The 18,777-nt window shown below is 38.6% G+C and overlaps 1 protein-coding gene across 3 annotated transcripts in view; it reads right to left on the bottom strand.

Annotated features, from left to right (window-relative positions):
- LPIN3 (lipin 3) overlaps positions 1–17,883 on the bottom strand; it is a 36,245-nt gene extending 18,362 nt beyond the window's left edge. For 2 of the 3 annotated variants that reach the window (XM_060772224.2, XM_060772227.2), the window contains exons 1-7: positions 17,741–17,829; positions 6,420–6,620; positions 4,831–4,926; positions 3,946–4,190; positions 2,417–2,524; positions 1,183–1,300; positions 524–998 (exon numbers count right to left, since the gene is read on the bottom strand). In XM_060772224.2, coding sequence (XP_060628207.2) covers positions 524–998; positions 1,183–1,300; positions 2,417–2,524; positions 3,946–4,190; positions 4,831–4,926; positions 6,420–6,611 — 1,234 coding nt within the window. In that variant the 5' untranslated portion in view covers positions 6,612–6,620; positions 17,741–17,829. Of the gene's footprint in view, positions 1–523; positions 999–1,182; positions 1,301–2,416; positions 2,525–3,945; positions 4,191–4,830; positions 4,927–6,419; positions 6,621–17,740; positions 17,830–17,854 lie in introns of those variants that run through there. The other variant, XM_060772226.2, reaches the window with a different exon arrangement.
- Positions 17,884–18,777: the final 894 nt, after the last annotated feature.

The raw sequence follows: 18,777 nt of genomic DNA, 5'->3' as shown, positions 1-18,777 counted from the left end.
TCCAATCTTTGCTGTCTCTGGTTGTAAACTAATGGTGCAAATCTTAGCTTTTTCTTCCTTTAAAGTATAATTTCCAATGTTCCTGCCTCCTGGAAAGATTATAATAATTTTTGCACACGTTTATGGCAGCAATAAACATTTTTGCACAAAAAAGAATAACTTATGCAGGAAGAAAATGTTTAGATTCCTAAGATGAAAAGAAAGCTTTTCTTGACCACTATTTTCAACGGGGTCTCTCAATATATAGAGATACCATCTTTCACTACAGCCATTAGAATACAAGTGGCCCTCCATCTTTTTTATTAGTTTGAGTTTTCAGATTTAATTATGTCCTCCCTAGAAATTTCTAGGTCCTCCAGAATGGCTCTATGGTCAACTTCCAGCAGACCATGGGTTCTGGAAGACCTAGAGATTCCTAGAGAGGTGTTCCCTCAGGTTAAAAAACTAGATAGTTGGATCTCACTGTAACATTTTATTGTTTCTCATTGTATGTTCCATTTTATAACCTTTAGTTTCCTCTTACTTTGTCTCTCTTGTTTCAGTTCAGGACTCCCACAGGGCTCTTTGTTTCCCAAAGCAGATGACACTTCCAAATTCTGATTCTCGGTCTGTTCAATGATTTCCTTGGTTCCTTCATAAACTATAGATGTTTTTATGCCTTGTATATCTTCTGGAAGGCTGGGAATTGTCTCTAGATCACTGCAAATCACTTGAATGGAAGTACTGTGCTCTTCTGTACTGGGAAAGCCATTTTCAGTTGCAAAAACAGGGACTGGCTTAATAATAGGAGCGACTGGAGCATGTGATGCATCATCAGGTTCTACCATGTCCAAGACACTTTCCATTCCTGCAGTGATGGCCACAAAGTGGGTTTCCTCACTCAAAGAAATGGTTGTGGTTGTAGAGGTGGTGCTGGTGGTGGTATTTGTGGTGACAGTTGCTGTTGTGGAGATGCTCACACCAGGCTTTGTTGCATCCACTCGGTCTGACCTGTTTATCTTAAAGAACAGAAGCAGTCTTGGACTGTTATAAGTAATAACAGAGATAAGGAATGTAAGAGGAAATGTGTTTGGGCTCTTTTTGATGGTTAAAATATGAAGATGAAAACAGTCCAATAGTTGCATCCTTTTTGCATAATAAATAAACATGGCAGAATTTTAGATTCCCTCTAATTATACTCACCTCAGGCAATCTTCCCCATGACCACTGCATATGAGAGTCACAGTCACATGGCAATTCAGGATTTCTGAGCTCCAGTTCAGAGTCACTTTTTGGAGCTGTAGATGAGTTTGGAGAAAGGCTAAGAAAATGATACAAAATATAAGCTTTTTTACTACTGGAGAAGACTACTAATTCCAGCTCTCAAAGCCTGTTGAGCAATGGTAACCCCAACCCAAGAAGCCACATCAAACAGCAATTACAGTAAGACTGACCAAAAGGTAATGAGTTCGAAGCCAGCCCGGGTTGGAGTGGGTTTCCAACCAATTGTGTAGCCTGTTGTCGACCTTTGCAACCCGAAAGACAGTTGCGTCTGTCAAGTAGGAAAATTAGGTACCACCTTAAAGTGTGGGGAGGCTAAATTAACTGATTTATTAGGCCATAAAAAAAGACTCCAGCAAAGCACACCAGCAGAAAGCATGCGGGGAATGTGAAAGTACTTCATCGGTGTCGCAGATGGACGATGAAAGCGACAGCTCCCGTGGCGGCCAGAAAAAGTTAAATAGCCTCTGTGTATGTTCTTTGTTAAAATTGGCATTGAATGTTTGCCATATATGTGTACACTGTAATCCGCCCTGAGTCCCCTGCGGGGTGAGAAGGGCGGAATATAAAAGCTTTAAATAAATACATAAATAAATAAGATAGAAGCAAGAAGAAATCCCTTTCCTTATAGACAAGGGTTGGATCCTCCGGATGTTGTAGAAATGTAACTCTCAGCATTCTGCACCATTGGGCCAGCTTGCTTACTGTTACACATCAATAATATCCAGAAAGCAATAAAATTCCCTCCCTAGATAATGGAAGCATGCAGACTTCCAAATATGACACAAAAGTTCTCAGGGAAAGTTACCTTCTTTCCAAAGCCACACATTCTTTTCTGTATTTTCTAAACTAAACTACTGCTTTCAGATGTAGTGGGAGCTTCTATTTCACTGTCAGCATTAAAGCAAGACTTCAATTGCAAGTCTGATTGGCAAGTCCAATTGACATAAACATATTATATGGAAAGGGGGGAGGGCATCTTGTTCTTTGTCTTGAAGACTTGAACAGCTTGACCTACCTCAGCAGACCTGAAGGTTGGGGGCAAAACCAGCAGGTATGACTGCTTCTTTGTGCATTAATTCATTCTACCTTGTTGATTTAAAAGGTATGGGATTGTTTGTCTTTGACATCATTTGCCTTTAGCATCATCACTGACCTCAGCAGTGGAAACAGCTCTCCATCAGAATAGGGGTAGGCTTCTTGAGGTTGTGAAGTTTCAGCTTCTTCATTTTGAACTTCGGCAAATGAATAATAAGTTGAATTGCTGATAAGAAAAATTAAAGAAAAAATTAAGTCCAACATTATCATTCATAGGACAGAGATCTTGTTCAAAAGGATAACTGTCCTTGAACTAACACCCTTCATGTATGTTGACTCAAACTTTCATCATCCCTAGATAGGTTGCTGAGTGAGATGGGGGAGTTAATCCAAGGCATCTCTCAGATACTAAGCTGAGGGAAAGTAACATAGGAGGGACTCTGCCTGCAAAACAAGCCTAGAAAAAGCGTTCTGTTGCTGTATTGCACTTTGTTTTTGATCTTTTCATTGGATATGGTACAAATAAATAGTTTTAAAATAAACATCAAAGTGCCTCAGATAATAGCATATTCTGGGACACTGAATGCATAAATGTATTAATCATCAATCAATTAGTTGATTTAGCAACTAAAATTTCCAGAATCCATTTACAGCTGGAAAAAAAAGAATTTTATCAACATGTTTACAGAGCCTACCTTCGCAGATGCTCTGTCCAACAAGCATATCTGCACATTCACAGGCTCTTATACTTCTCTCTCCCCAGGATGACTCCAATTAAAATTACAATAAAGACCATTTTTAAAAGATCCTAGAACACCTTATTATTATTATTATTATTATTATTATGTTTATGTTTATGTTTATGTTTATGTTTATGTTTATGTTTATGTTTATTATGTTTATTATGTTTATTATGTTTATTATGTTTATTTATATCCTGCTTTTTCTCTCCAAAAAGGAGACTCATAGAGGCTTAAATTAAAAGAATTTCAATACAATTTAAAATCTTCAATGATACAAACATTAAAACAGAATGAAATATCAATAGTATTTTAAAATTCAGAGTTAAAATCCATAAAAATTAAGAACATATCCAAAGCTAAAACCACAGCACTCCGTGACATGATCCTAAAAACCTTTTTCTTTAAAAGCCTGCCTGAATAAAAAGATTTCAGTCTCCCTTTGGAAGGACAGCAAGGAGTTGGAAACAACTATAACTGTTTGCCACTGAAATCCAATAGCAAAAGGAGCTAAAGGCATATAGACAATGGGACAGTCAACATCATTTTGTTCTTTTTTAGTCCATTATCAACAGTCATCCACATATTAATTCAAGTCCATTTAAATACACTGTTATATATAAACACAGCTTTAATTAATTTCACCTAATTTTAATTTTATTTTACATATATTTGGCTGAAAATAGTGAACAGTCAAAAGATGTAGTTCTTGAACACTTAGCCAACCTACAAGACAGTCACAGTTCCATAGAAATTACTCACACATTCAGCAAACAACTTTTTTGACTTCATTAACCTTCCCATATCAGTCTCTAACACACAACACTATCTGTTGTGTGTTGAATGTTGGTATTTGTAATGATTTCACATATTGTGGTAGCTCAAGCTTAGGTTATACCCAACTCACTTGGAAGTAAACAATTTTCTTTTCTCATCTAAGGATCGCTCACTTTCCGGCCCCTCTTCTTCTGATGTTGAGTCTGTCGATGACTCCCTTTTCTTTGGCTTCTTCTTCCGCCATCCTTTCCTACGGAGGGCTGCATCTAAACCCAAGCCTTCATGGTTGCCATGCAAATTTGAAGATCTTGCTGCAGGATCTGAGTTTTTCTCAGAAGGGATGGGAGATGTGCACAAAGATGAGGGAATGGTCTCCTGAAATATGAGGGTTGAGAGTGGGAAAGGGGACACAAAGTGGAAAACATCTGAACCCAAGTTAGAAGAGGTGTGTGTGTTTGTGTGTGTTTGCCTGACTTTAAGTTGCCAGTTAGTTTATGGAGACTCCATCAATTTCATATTTTCACTAGAAAAAAATATCCACAGTTTGTTTACCATTGCTTTCCTCTGAAACATAGCTGACAGTATTTGGTGATCCTTGGTGATCCCACATACAAATACTAACCCATCCTGATCCTACACAGCTAGCTAAGCCAGGATCTGCATTTGGAGAATTTTAGCTGTAGAACAAGATTAATCTATCCTAGTAGCTTCAGTGTGCTCTATTAGTGTATGTGTCTGAAAAAACAGCCAGGAGACTATTTGCACTAAGCAATTATAGCATTTGATATCTCTGTAAGAGTCATGTTTCTATTCCATTGAGTCCTGGGATTTGTAGCTTCATAAGGTATTTAGAATTCTCTTAATGCATAACTCTGAATTACTTTGATAGAGTTGTTTGCTAATGAATGCTAAGTATCTAAGAAACTACAAATACCAAAATACCATAGGTGCAGCCTTGGGAGTTAAAGTGATATCAAAGTGATATAATCATTTTTGTTATTTGTATTCCACTCACCTTTTGTTCCTCTGATTCTTCAACAAAAAAGGCTTCCCCATTGTCACCCAGCTTCATATGCAGATTGACTGGCTCCCCATTGATTTCTATGTCAAGCTGAATGGTCAGTGAGATTAAATGTCAAGAAAGATTTGAGAGGAGATGGCACAATAAACAAGCACATATCCCAACAGAACAGTTACCCCTTTGTGCAATGTAGCTCACTTGGCTGAGCTGTGCAGTATTGTATGTTCAGTCTTTAAAAAATAGAACTTGGCAGTATACAAATAGCACAGGATACTTGTCTGATGGCATATCGACATTATGAAATAATAATAATAATAATAATAATAATAATATTTTTTTAAAAAAATTATTTTTATACCCCACCACCATCTCCCCTAGGGGACTCAGGGCAGCTTACAAAGGGACAAGCCCTAACATTACAAATAAGACAAGACACAATTAAAATCATCAAACAAAATAATAAAAACATAACATAATCATAAACATCATCATAAAACAATGTGGCAGGAAAAAAGTTATAGCTGAGTTCAGACTCAATAAGTACAACAATACCTAAAAAGGAGCCGATGGAAAGTGCAGAAATCCCTGTCTAGGGATGAGTGCTAATTTTAGTTCAGTCATAAAAATTTAACACAGTACACATCTTTCTTCACATTCAAGATGGAAAAGATTTGAAATTTTAAAATTGAAATTTGGAAGAAAGGAAAACAAAGCCATTCCTGCATCTATGGCCAGGACTTTCTGGATTTAGCTCTTAGAATCATAGAAGAGACACAAGAGCCATCTTTTTTTTGCTGCTGCATCACACTGTTAACTCATGTTCATATTGTGGTTTACTATGACTCCTAAACACCTTTCATATGGACTGCTTTCATGTCAGGTGTCACCCATCCCATATTTGTACATTTCATTTTTTCTGCCAGCTGAAATTCATTTTTGCCCAGGTTTCTAATCTGTTAAAATCGTTTTGGAGTCTGATTCTGGGGTATTATCTATCCCTCCTAATATGGTGTCATCTGCAAATCTGACAAGCATGCTTTCTATTCTGTCATCAATAAAGATGTTAATTAGCACTGGGTCCAGGACAGAACCCTGTGCCACCCCACTGATCACTTCTCTCCTGAATGAGGAGGAACATTGACAAGCATCTTTGAGTTCAGCCAGTTAATAAATTCCCAATTTGCCTAAAAATAGCATTGCCTAGCCCACCTTTTACTAGGTTTGTTGTGAGAATATCATGGGGTTTACCTTGTGAAGAGATGCTACCCCCCCCCCCCCCCCAAGATGCTTGGATGCAAATCCCTGAACGTTTCAACATGTCTGTGGCACAAATTTTAGGAATGATGTCTCTTTTTTCCTAGCAGGCTCCAAACCTGCCACATTATATTCTTTGTGCTAGGAATAGCTGTAATTGAATATGTCCAGTGCAAGTGCTGAGGGCTATTTCAATAACAAAGAATTTAACCAAAGTTTTGCAAAAATCCTCATACCAAAATGAAAATAACTTGGAAAAGTTCAAACATTATACAAAATGAAACAAGCAGGCTTTCCCATCCTATTGCCACACATCTGGGATCACTTACCACTTTCTCACTGGAATGCAGAACACGCAGCTTCCCAAAGCGCACATGGAAAGGTGAACAGTTGAAGGAACCATCTGGCTGCCTCACCACAATGACATCAATGCAACCCGTCAGTGTAGCTGGGTTCAAGCCTCTGTACAGTTCCTTCACAGTGCCAAACACTGTTCCAGCAATCTGGCCCACATAGTTCATGGTCTGAGGCTGCAAGTACAAGCCACAAGGAGAAAGATCCAGATTGAATAAACTGAAAAACCCCAGCATGCAAATGATACTGCATACGTATATATCAAGAGACACTGAGAAAGTTGCTTGGATATGGGAAAATGCACCCTGCCATGTAAAGAGGAAGACTGATTTACCTCTCTTCATTGATCTCATGGCTGGACACCTTGTTCTGGGCAAGTGACTTACCTAGCGGGGCCCTGCCAAGAAACTGTTTGGTCAGTAAGGCAGCAACAGCACTTATGATCAACCACTGCCTTTCTCTCTTCTTAATTTTGGGCTGGGAAGCAGAACAGCAAGGTCCCTGGCTCTTCCTTTCTGCTCAGGTCCTCTCAGGTCAGCCAGTTCTGCTCAAAGGAAGTGATTTTTCCATTGCCTCTCCTCTGAATTGACAGGACTTGTAACACAAAGATCTGAACTACAGTCCTGTTGATTCTCTCCTCCAAAATGCCCTCTAAACTCTTCCACTATCCTTCCATTTTCCATTACATATAAAATCCATTTGTGGTACTTAAAAGAGAGGCTCTGCAGGCTGACAGAAACATTTAGCACCCTGTCCTCCTCAACACTCCCATGCAACTACCTCTTTCCATTCCCAATTCTGCAATAGTGTCATGAGAGAAACTCAAGAGTTTATGTATCTGAACTTATCTTGTAAACTTCTGTGTTACTTTCTGTGAGCCAGATCAGTAAATTAATAGAGAGAGGTGCTCCTGTGTAATACAGTCTGAAAAACAGTGACCTAGGAAAGAAAGATTGGACCACATATGTGCTTTCTTATTTCCCATTATTATATAAAGAATATCTACAAGGAATGTCTGGTTCATGACACAATTTATGGTGGTTCCTGAGAAATTTGCACATTGAGGTTTCCAGGGTTTGTAGTTCAAAAACGTAACTTTGAAAATCTCACCCCCCCCAAAAAAAAAGCAATGCACCACTGAAAGGCAGACTTGATACACCCAACACAAATTTGTAATTATATGTCTACAAAAATTCAAATGCAAAAAATTCAAAAGGGAAGTTAAACACCAATAATGGCGAGAAAAGTGTGTACCAGTATGTATAACATTTGTATACTAATTTATATTCAAAGTGATACATCTAGAAACAATTGTCCTATGAAAAAATGTACATTTCATGTGGTTGTGTTAGAAAGCTGCTGTTGGTGTGGTTCTGACTTTTATAATTGGACCACCACCACCACACACATACACCCCCACTGATATCCATAATTCTGTATCCATGAATGCAGCTGTCCATGGCTTCAAAACTATTTTAAAAAATTCTTTGATTTTATGTAAGTAATGTCATTTTACTACACCATTATATATAGTAAGACTTTGCCTGAGCAGGGATTTCAACCCTGTTCTCCAGACCCATTGTCCAATACTTAAACCACTGCACCATACTGACTCTCTCGAGTTTACACTGAGCAGCCCTTCAAACAAAGATCCTCTTCTCTACTGTATTATTATATTACCATCTGAGTAAAACTGCCTAAGAAAACCCTATGAAATTCATGGGGTCACTATATACTGACAGGCATCTTGAAGGCTTGCACATACACAACAGCTAGACAGATTGATGAGAATCTGTGGCTTCCAGATACTGTTGAACTCCACTTCCCATCTATACCAGTCAACTAGGTTAGTAGTAAAAGATAACAGTAATTCAACAGTATTTGATGGGCCACTTGAGATTAGAAAAAGCAGAATTTGTACGATCATTCTTTTGCATGCAATGATGTAGTAAACTAGTGATTTCAATCACTTCTGATTAAGAAGTAATAGGTAACCACCACTCCCACTTAATAAATAATATAATACAGAGTTTAAAAAGCCACACCACATTGAAATAGGACATCATGCAGAAATAAAGAGCAGTTTCCAAAATAATTAATAGACTAATGTCTAACCACATTTTTTAAAATCCGTTGTCTCACAATAAATGGAAACATATTTATCCTATTATGTATTTTTTTTTTTGTATAATCCAGGGACATGAGTATGCCACAGGAAGTGACCAGAGTCAAATTAAGGGTGGTGCTATCTAGAGCATAACAGAACACTCCTAGTCATTCAAATCTTTCCATCTCAGTCTCCCAATTAAACAAACATACACAAGGAAGGATTTGCCTACCAATGAAATATATGCCATAGGAAAGCTGCCCTCCTGGTTAAATATGAAATAATATAGAAAAAGTTACAAATATTTGCCAGATTATCAACAGTGTCAAAGAAAAAAAGATTTTCTCATCAATCACTAAAGCACACCCAGAACTTACTACTTCTATATGTCATAAAGAAAATCCATTTCAAAGAAACTTTATAGGTCATATGGCTCTCCTATAACCCTTGACTACCAACCAAAAGGGAATGAGTGCCAAAGCAACTTCACAAATAAATCTGAATGGGACACAATGTTGTATGAAACTAAACGTTTAGTCTCTCATAACCACCAATATTTCATAAAAACACACACTCTGGCATACATTCTGCCCCCCAAACCCAACATCAATTTTTGTTCAGTCATGATATTGTTTTTATAATGTTGCTGATTGTGATGTTTTTATTGATTTGTTGTTGTTGATTTATTTTATCGTGCTTGTCTTAACCTGTAATTTTTGGGCTTGTCCCTTTGTAATTGGCAGGGCAATTGCCAGAAAAATTCAAGCCAGGCCCTATCATTGGAAAGAGCAAAGTGGCTGCCTCAGGTAGTAGGTTTTGTGTGTGTGGGTGTGTGCGTGTGTGTGTGTCAGGAGTGACAGGAGTCAGGAGTGACAGGAGTGTGTCAGGAGAAGCAAGTTGCTTCTCGTGTGAGAGACTTGACCATCTGCAAGGACATTGCCCTGGGACGCCCTGATGTTTTGATGTTTTACCATCCTTATGGGAGGCTTCTCTCATGTCCCCGCATGGGGAGCTGGAGCTGACAGAGGGAGCTCCTCCTCACTCTCCCTGCATTCAAACTTCCTGCCTGTTGGTCTTCAGTCCTGTTGGCTCAAGGGTTTAACCCATTTAATGACTGGGGGCTCCTAAGTAGGAGGTAATGAGGTAGTAAAGACCAGAGCAGTGCATGTCATGACACCACCAGCACTGAAGTAAGGTTCAGTTACCAGTGAAGGTAACATGAAAAACAGACAATCTTGAATTAACAAGTCAACAGATTTTCATTCAGTATCAAAACCTGAAACTGAAGAGTGAGTTCTTCGGATGCCAAGGGAAAGAAGGTTAAGAGAGATATGAAAATGTTTCAAAGCATAAATGGAAATGGTATGAGGAGAATCTGGGTAAGACATGGTTAAAATGGGACTAAATTTGTCTGAAAGTATCAAGATCTTCTGATTATTTTTGTTTTGTTCATACTTGTTTATTGACAAGTTGCATGCTGTCTCCTTCTTGAAATATACTGGATTTCCTTCCCTTCATATACAGTCTTGTTTGCATCTAATTCTATAGTCTCCAGATACTTTCTCCCAGTCCTGTCTTGTCACTGCAGGCAACAGGTGGAGGTGGACATCTAGATTTTAAAGTCACGCCAGAAATTTTATCTTCCTCCAGCATCTCTTGCCCTGAAATCTGTCTGCCTGGCTGGAGTCAGCATAGTGCAGTGGTTTGAAAGTTGAACTACAACTCTGGAGATCAGGATTCGATTCTGCACTTGACCATAAAAATCCATGGGGTCACCTGAGGCGGGTCACACTCTCTCTATCCCAGAAAACCCCATGATAGTCTCCAGAAGTCAGAACTGACTTGAAGACACAACAACAACAACTCAGAGACCTATAGAAACATAGCAATTATGAAAAGCTTTGGCCACCTCTCCGAGACTCTAACCATTAACCCAAAATCAAATTCCAATAAGTTAATAGGTCCACTCACCATAGCAGAATTTAATTAAAAAGTCAAAGCAATTAATTAGTCAAGTTGGTTTTCATTGAGCAAGAATGCCAAAATTCTTCCAACTTGAACGGATACTGGTGTTGCATGGCACTGGCTGAAATTTGATACTTGTGTTAAAAAGAGTTCTGTCATACTGAAAAGTTAATCTTTTGAAGAAAGTGGAGCGTCTTTAACACCATTTGAAATGGAACATGATACTTATACAACTATAGTATTCAACTGCTCCAAAAGATGGTGCTCATACTGTCTGAAAGAACTAGTAAAGGGACAAAATACAGCTATTTTGCCACAAAACTGCCAGTGTCTTACAATGTCAGTGAGTAACCTCTTGCTTTTTAATTCCATAATGATTATGTTATTTTGGGGATTCTTAAAGTTGTGTTCCCGAAAAAAAAAACATTTTGAAGCTCAGCATTTATGCACTCCAAACATGAAGATAGATATTTGAATGCTCCATAAAAGCAAGTGTTAGATCTTTGTTATAAGTAAATGCACAGATGACTCAAAAGCAGAACATATACATAGTATACATATATACAGAGAAAGTTGCTTCTTACCCAGCAAGAACAAGGCAATTTGAGCTTGCCTCCTTCCCTAGAAAGAAACCCACCTCTGCTGAGCAGTTTGAGAGAGCCGGCTTTGTTTCCTAGCATCTCACAATTCCCTTTGCCGTCTACAAAGAACCAGACCAGCTCAGAAGGGATGTGATTCCTTTTTCTAAGCAGAGAGGAGAGCTCCATACATTTGGATTTTTCTATCCTACAAGTGACAACGCAGTTTCTAGAGGGCTGAAGGGAGGCCCTTGCTGGCGCCAGAAGCTTCATTGCCCCTGTCAGCTCCGTGCTCTATGGAGCTGAGAGGAGGTCATGAGACTATCCTCTTACCGCAGTAACCTGCTGAGCTGAGCATTCTTCGGTGCTCTTTTATTTGCAGCTAGGGTGGCAAGTTCACAACCCACAATTATTTTAGATTAGAGCTCTTGTCTTTGTTCTCCATTTTTGTATTTAGTGAAGAGGTTTAGGTAGCAATCTAAAAATATTGTTATTAGGTATGTTAATACATGCAAGTATTGCTACATTTTTGTGGATAGATGTTATGGGTTGTAAGCAATTGCAACATAGGCAAAAGTCAACAAGACAAAGCTTTCTTATGAAGCCGATAGCTGGACAAACTATATGCCCATAGGGGGGAAATGACAAGTGTAATTATGGCTAATACCATCCTCTCTAACAAAGCTATTTTAGGTCAAGGAGGAGGAATCTCTGAAGTTAGGTCATATACATCACCCAAACAGCAAGCTTCTTTTGCACTGACCAGAGAGAGAGAAACCTTATTTAATATGGCAAGAAAGAATGATTGCCAAGGAGATGGGGAAAAGAAAGGTCAAACACTTCTGCCTTCTTACCCAAATCTTTTTTGTGTCTGAGGTTTGGCCCAAATAATGCTACAAGGATCACTCAAGATGTTCAGTGGATTCTTGGAATCATCTATGGATGCCCAATTCCCAGTATATACAGTGGTGTGGTAAAATCAGGTGATGGCAAAATCAAGACTATGCTGACTAGGGCTGATGAGAGCTGCAGTCCAGTTTCCTTTGGAAGTCATGTGATTCCCTACCTCTGGCTACAGAATCTAACTAACACCATAAGCTTACAGTACAATAGTTAAACGCCATCCAAATAGATGCATAAGAAGGGTAACATCATAAAACAGAACTGTGCTCATATCCTCATTCAGCCATGGAAACCCACTGAGTAACCTCGGGCAAGTCATACTCTCTCAGCCTTTCTCCAAATAAATTTTGCCAAGAGATCCCTGTAATAGGGTCACCTTAGGGCTACCATAAGTTGAAAAAGTCTTGAAGATACACAGCAATAATGTCAAATGCAACAACACCTAAATTATGGTGCTGGTACATGTGAGGAGGAAGATATCAGGAAAGGAAAAAAGCTTTGCCGTTTGTTGTTCCAAAAGAGGAGGAAGTAGGAGGCAGAATAGCAGGTATCTACACTAACTATCTGTTGAGAAAGCTACCTCAACCTACTTGATATATGACTTGCTAAATAAACAGCTGATGATGTTATAATGATCTTATCAGTGACTAAAGTTTCCTATCAATGCATAGATCAAAAAGGAAGTGAAGAAACACTTCTGGTGAGTTAGAGTTGTGAGGTAATTGCGTCCAATTAATACATTACCAATTTCAGAATCACAGAGCATTGTGGAACTAAGGACTTTAGAATCTCTCCGACACCTCATCATTCCACTGTGTACAAACTAATCTCTTAACTAGTAGGAGCCTCAGATGAGATACCCATTTGAAAGAGGTTTGCTTTAAAAATATTTTCCAAAGAAATATGTACACTAACCTGTTCTGACAAACTAAAATGCTGACACGAACACACACTCTAAATGTGGACTCTTGATAAGGCTAACAAATAACATAAGCGGAACATGGATGGCTCAGTTGGTATTCAGTTGAGCATACAGTTTTTGGAAATAACTCTCTGGTCTCGGCACCAACATTGTGGTGGCACAATGGGTTAAATGCTTGTGCTGGCTGAACTGCTGACTTGAAGGTTGGGTTGCTGACCTGAAGGTTCAAATCTGCAAGATGGGGTGAGCTCCCATCTCTCAGCTCTAGCTTGCAGGGACATGAGACAAGCCTCCCAGCTAACACATCTAGGTGTCCCCTGGGCAACATCTCTGAAGATGACCAATTCTCTCACAATATGTTCTCAAGTTGCTTCTGACACTATTAAAAAAACAATAACAAAATGTTTGTCATAAAAGGGGCCGGTGATCTAATTTTGTGAAGGGTGTTGAAACCAGCTTCAGATCAACAATAAATTATCCATTGCTTTTCTACCAGGGCTACATGACAAAAATGAAAGATAACCCTCTGTCTTTATACTATTGCTATTCAAGTTCCTGAAAAAAGGTTGGTTTCTGCATAGCTAACTATGTGTCCTGCCAGAAAACAAACAAGAGCTTTAATTATTTTGTTCTCAGGCTCTTTTCATTTTTGGCCAGAAAGAGACAGTTCACCTTTCTTCTAAGTGGGCAATGACATTTCCTGTAGAGACATTCCCATATCAAGCCGAGGATAGAACCTTATTTAATAACCTGAAGCCGTTTGAGTCTTGGATTAGGATGCTGCAAGACCAGTTTCTGAATCCCTGTCTGGTGGTGGAAACTCAGCAATCATGGGTGACCTTGGGTGAGTCACACTCTCTCAGCCTCAAAGGAAGACAAGAATAAACCTCCTCTGGATATATTCTACCAGGAAAGCCCTGTGATTAGTATGCCTAATGGTTTCTATAAATTAAAAATGACTTGAAGGCACACAACTACAATATGTTATAGAGAAGGAAGGTAAGAATCAAGGAGGTCAAAAGACAATTTGGCAAAATAGCACTACCTAAAAGAATCCCCCACCTTGTGTGACTGTGGAGCAATTCCACATCTGCATGCTTGTCCACTATGCTCTGCCTCATATACAGAGGAAGAATTGTTGGAAGCTACTGACAATGCTGTTGCCCATTTTTGGTCAAAAGATGTTTAGCCCCTTGTGCTCCTTCTATTTTTATCAGTTTTATACTAATTTATGCAATGCTTTTGATACGAAATAAATTAAAGAAATTGCTTGGCAACTTAATTCACTAAAACTTCTCACAGATCATTTCTGGTAACTTTCTATATGGCCTAATATGAACATAGATAAATGCCAGCAATGTGGAAAGTAGAGGACTGCCTAGTACTAACAATCACCACATGAAAAGTGCATTAAAAAGAAGGAGCCTTTGCAACTCTTGATGTACCAAGCCACAATCCATGGAAAAGAGATTAATAGACTTCCTACTTTTACTGTTTGCCCAGAACGGTAAGGTAGCTGAAAGGTCCATTTTGTTTATAGGCTGTTATCCAGACCCTTGGAAAGGTAACTTTTTGAATTAAGTTCCCAGAATGCCCAATGGTCATGGTTGTCTAGGACTCTGGGAGCTGGAGTCTCAGCAGGTAATTTATCTAGCCTCCAGCTGTCCTGGCTTTTTTTCAGCTGCTATGTCTTTTCAGTCTATCTTTTTTCTTTCTATTTTTCTTGTGTCCTCAACTTACTTCAATTACTAGAAAATGAGTTCAAAATTTAAAAAACCTAATATTATAATAAGAAGACAACAAAATCTTTATTTATATCCCACTTTTCTTCCTTGCCCCCCCCCCCGGTGATGCAGTGTGTTAAACCGCTGAGCTGCTGAACTTGCTGACCAAAAGGTCAGCAGTTCAAATCCAGGGAGCAGGGTGAGCTGACGCTGTTAGGCCCAGCTTTTCCCAACCTAGCAGTTCAAAAACATCAATAGGTACCATTTCTGCGGGAAGGTAACGGCACTGTAATCTGCCTTGAGTCCACCTTGGGGTAGAGGAAGACGGGATATAAATATTGTAAATAAATAAATAATCATGTTGACCACACGGCCTTGAAGGTGTCTATGGACACTGCTGGCTCTTTGGCTTAGAAATGGAGATGAGCATCACCCCCCCAGAGTCAAACGCGACTAGACTTTATGTCATGGGAAACCTTTACCTTTCTCCCTCATGGGACCCAAAGCAGCTTACAACATATTAAAATCATATAAGGTAAAGGTTTTCCCCTGACATTAAGTGTAGGGCCTCCCCTGAAGATCTTAAAGAGCGGGTCAGTTGGTATGAGGAGATGCAGTCAGATTAGTAAGCTGGACCTGAACCGTTTGTGCTCTATTAACTCAACAGAGAGAGAGAAAGATGAAAAACTTCCCTTTCCCAGTAGGCTCAGAAAAAGCAAATTGCTACAGCTTCTCCTAGAATGTGTTTTCTCCCTTATTAATAATGTTTGCCACCTTGACCACACACTAACCTTGCTTGGACATGTGTTTCCAAATTTTCATCTGTGAAATGTTGGAGGGCATTAATTTTTCCAACCACTTCCTATATCAGTTTAGTCAGATTGCAATTTATAGTCGTAAGAACAGTGAAAGGTATACCTTAATATAAGGGCACTGTCTGGAAATGGTTTGTAAAGTTGGGTTGTTCTGTGATACAGGAAAAACAATGTGTTTGAAAGGAGGTGTGTTTAAAGGGAGGCAATGTATCTGCATAGCTCAAGCGGTCATGAATATTGCACAGGGGGAACATAAGAACATGCAGTGAGACAAGATGGAAAGCCTGAACCTTTTTCTGGTACACACTCACAGCCTAACCCAATAGACTTTAGATAGCACACAGAAATTCCCACAAACCTCAGCAGCAGAGAAAGAGAACAACTAAAAGGAAAAGTCTAGATACAGCAGAAAGATCAAATCCATAAAGAAAACTCAGAAGTTTTAAGAAGATGAAGGTTCTGTGAAGTATATGTATATTATGGGACAGCTAGGCATCTTGATGTCCCCCAGAGATTGATCACAATAACTCCTATCAAGCCTAGACAGTATGATCAATAGTCAGGGCAGAAGGAGCTTCATTCCATAACATTTAAGTAGTGGAATATAAGTCCAATACTACCAAGGAGTATTGGATTTATACTCCTCCATTATTCAAGGAGCTCACGAGTACCATATAAAGTCCATCCACCACCTCCCAGTCACTTAATCCGATACAACCGAAGGTTAGGCTTTGAGGCTGAAGATGAAAATATTTTTTTACTCTAACTCCCAGGATCCTCACTAATATGACCACTGGGGAGCAGTGGAAGTTGTAGTCAAAAAAATAACACTTCCAAACTTTGCTTTGAAGTCCCATAGGATAGCACTGGAGCAATTACCGTATATACTCGAGTATAAGCCGACCCAGATATAAGCCGAGGCACCTAATTTTACCACAAAAAACTGAGAAAACGGATTGACTCGAGTATAAGCCGAGGGTGAGAAATGCAGCAGCTACTTTTTTGTTTATGTTTATGCTATGTTTGTTTGTTTATGTTTATGTTTTTGTTTATGTTTATGCTATTTGTGTATGAGATTTATTGTAATTGTTTTGCTTTGTATTGTGATTGTTATTACTTGTATTGATGTATTGTGAGCTCGACCTCATGTAAGCCGCACCGAGTCCCTTGGGGAGATGGTAGCGGGGTACAAATAAAGTTTATTATTATTATTATTATTATTATTATTATTATTACTGGTAAATTGCAAAATAAAAATAGATACCAATTAAATTACATTAATTCAGGAATCAGTAGGTTATATATTTTTGAATATTTACAAAAATGGTAATTTAAGATAAGACTGTCCAACTATGATTACATGATTATTTACCTTCTTCAATTTAAATGTGCTTACGTATCCTTCCAATAATAATAGAGTAACATAATAAATGTAATAACAATAAAAAGAGTAAAATAATGAATGTAGCAATAACACTAATTATACAGTAAAACAATAAATGTATAAGAATAGAGTAAAATGATAAATGTAATAATAATAAATAGAATAAAATAATAAATGAAATGAAAATAATAATAACAACAGAGTAAAATAATAAATAACCTTGACTCGAGTATAAGCCAAGGGGGACTTTTTCAGCCTAAAAAAGGGCCAAAAAACTAGGCTTATACTCGAATATATACAGTACTTTTGCTCAGTTTAACTTACCTTTTGGGATACTTGTGTAACAATTAAAGCAGTGGTTCTCAATCAAGCATTTTGGCCTACAACTCTTTGAAATCCCAGTCAGTTTACCAGCTGTTAGGATTTCTGGGAGTTGAAGGCCAAAACATCTGGGGACCCACAGGATGAGAAACCACTGAATTAAAGCAAGGTGGGATATGTATTATCAATCTGCTACAGGTGATCTATTTATAAGTGTTCTCATTTGACTATCATTACTAAACAATCATTTACTTGTAACTTTCTACTGTTCATAACAAAATTAGACTAAATAACACTTTATTCTCACTGATATCAAGACCACTCCTAATAAAGTATAGTTTAAAGCCCAATGAGATGGCCATATTTCCCTTCAACAGGACATCACAGTGAAATATTTTGACATACACAAATCTAGCTTCCCAGGGTATACACTGTGCTGAGGAATTTCCGACTAGTTCACTAAAACAGATCACATTCAATGCCACAAACAGTCTTTAATGACTATGTAACAAATACAGAAAATATTCTCCCCCCAAAATACTGCTTTTCCTGCTACTTGCCCTTTAGCTGAAATTACCTGGGATGCTTTCAGTCTCACTTTAGCAGTTCCTGAACTTTGAAGCAGACACGGTGTTCAGATCCAACAAACGACTACCAACAGATACATCTTTCTTTTATTCCACCCACTTACCTGATGTTTCCTGTTTTCCTCATACCTGAGCAAGAGGGAGGAGTCTGTACAAGAAGCATCACATGGTTGCTGCAATGTGAGCCTATCGGGAATCTAGACTTCCTTTCATTAAACAATTGATAGCAGGCTGCTTGCCAAAAAGACAGCTTCTGAATACTTCAGCTGAACCAACGTTCCTATATGCACACACATCAGAGCTAACACGTTCCATTTTGTAAGCCAGAGGCTCTCTGCTATTTTTTTATCATCCTCTTTAGGTAACAGCTTTTAGTGCAACTCTATATACAGTTTTGAAATAATAATTGCTCGAGATTTTGTGGGGTGACACAGACTGGACTGTCTGTCTGTTGTTGTATGCCTTCAAATCATTTCTGGCTTATGGTGAGCCGTAAAGCAAACCTATCACGAGGTGTTCTTGGCAAGATTTGTTCAGAGAAGGTTGCTCTTACCTTCTTCTGAGGCTGAGAGAGTGTGACTTGCCCAAGGTCACTCAATGGGTTTCTAAACAGGGATTCGAACCCTAGTCTCCAGAGTTGTGGTTCAATGCTCAAACTACTGCACGATGTTGTCTCTGTGTCTCCTTGGAAACATAAGGACCAGCATACTAACAAAACAGAAATGCTGATATGTGGGTTGCAATTGCTACCTCGTTAATTTTCTCAACATAGTAACCCATTGAAATAGGGTGGCTGAAGGTTGTTCATTCATTAAACACCAAAGAAAGGATCCACCTGTTTAATTTTTGCAGGACAAGCAGCCTTTAAAGGCACATTCACAACAGTGGTTTTTTGTATTGTTGAAGGCTTCCATGGCTGGAATCACTGGGTTGTTGTAGGTTTTTCAGGCTATATGTCATGTTCTAGAAGCATTCACTTCTGATGTTTCACCTGCATCTATGGCAGGCATCCTTGGAGGTTGTGAGG

The sequence above is a fragment of the Anolis sagrei genome, chromosome 4 (genome assembly GCF_037176765.1).
Source record: "Anolis sagrei isolate rAnoSag1 chromosome 4, rAnoSag1.mat, whole genome shotgun sequence".
NCBI classification, from domain to species: Eukaryota; Metazoa; Chordata; class Lepidosauria; order Squamata; family Dactyloidae; genus Anolis; species Anolis sagrei.
This window is presented reverse-complemented; position numbering and strand designations above follow the sequence as displayed.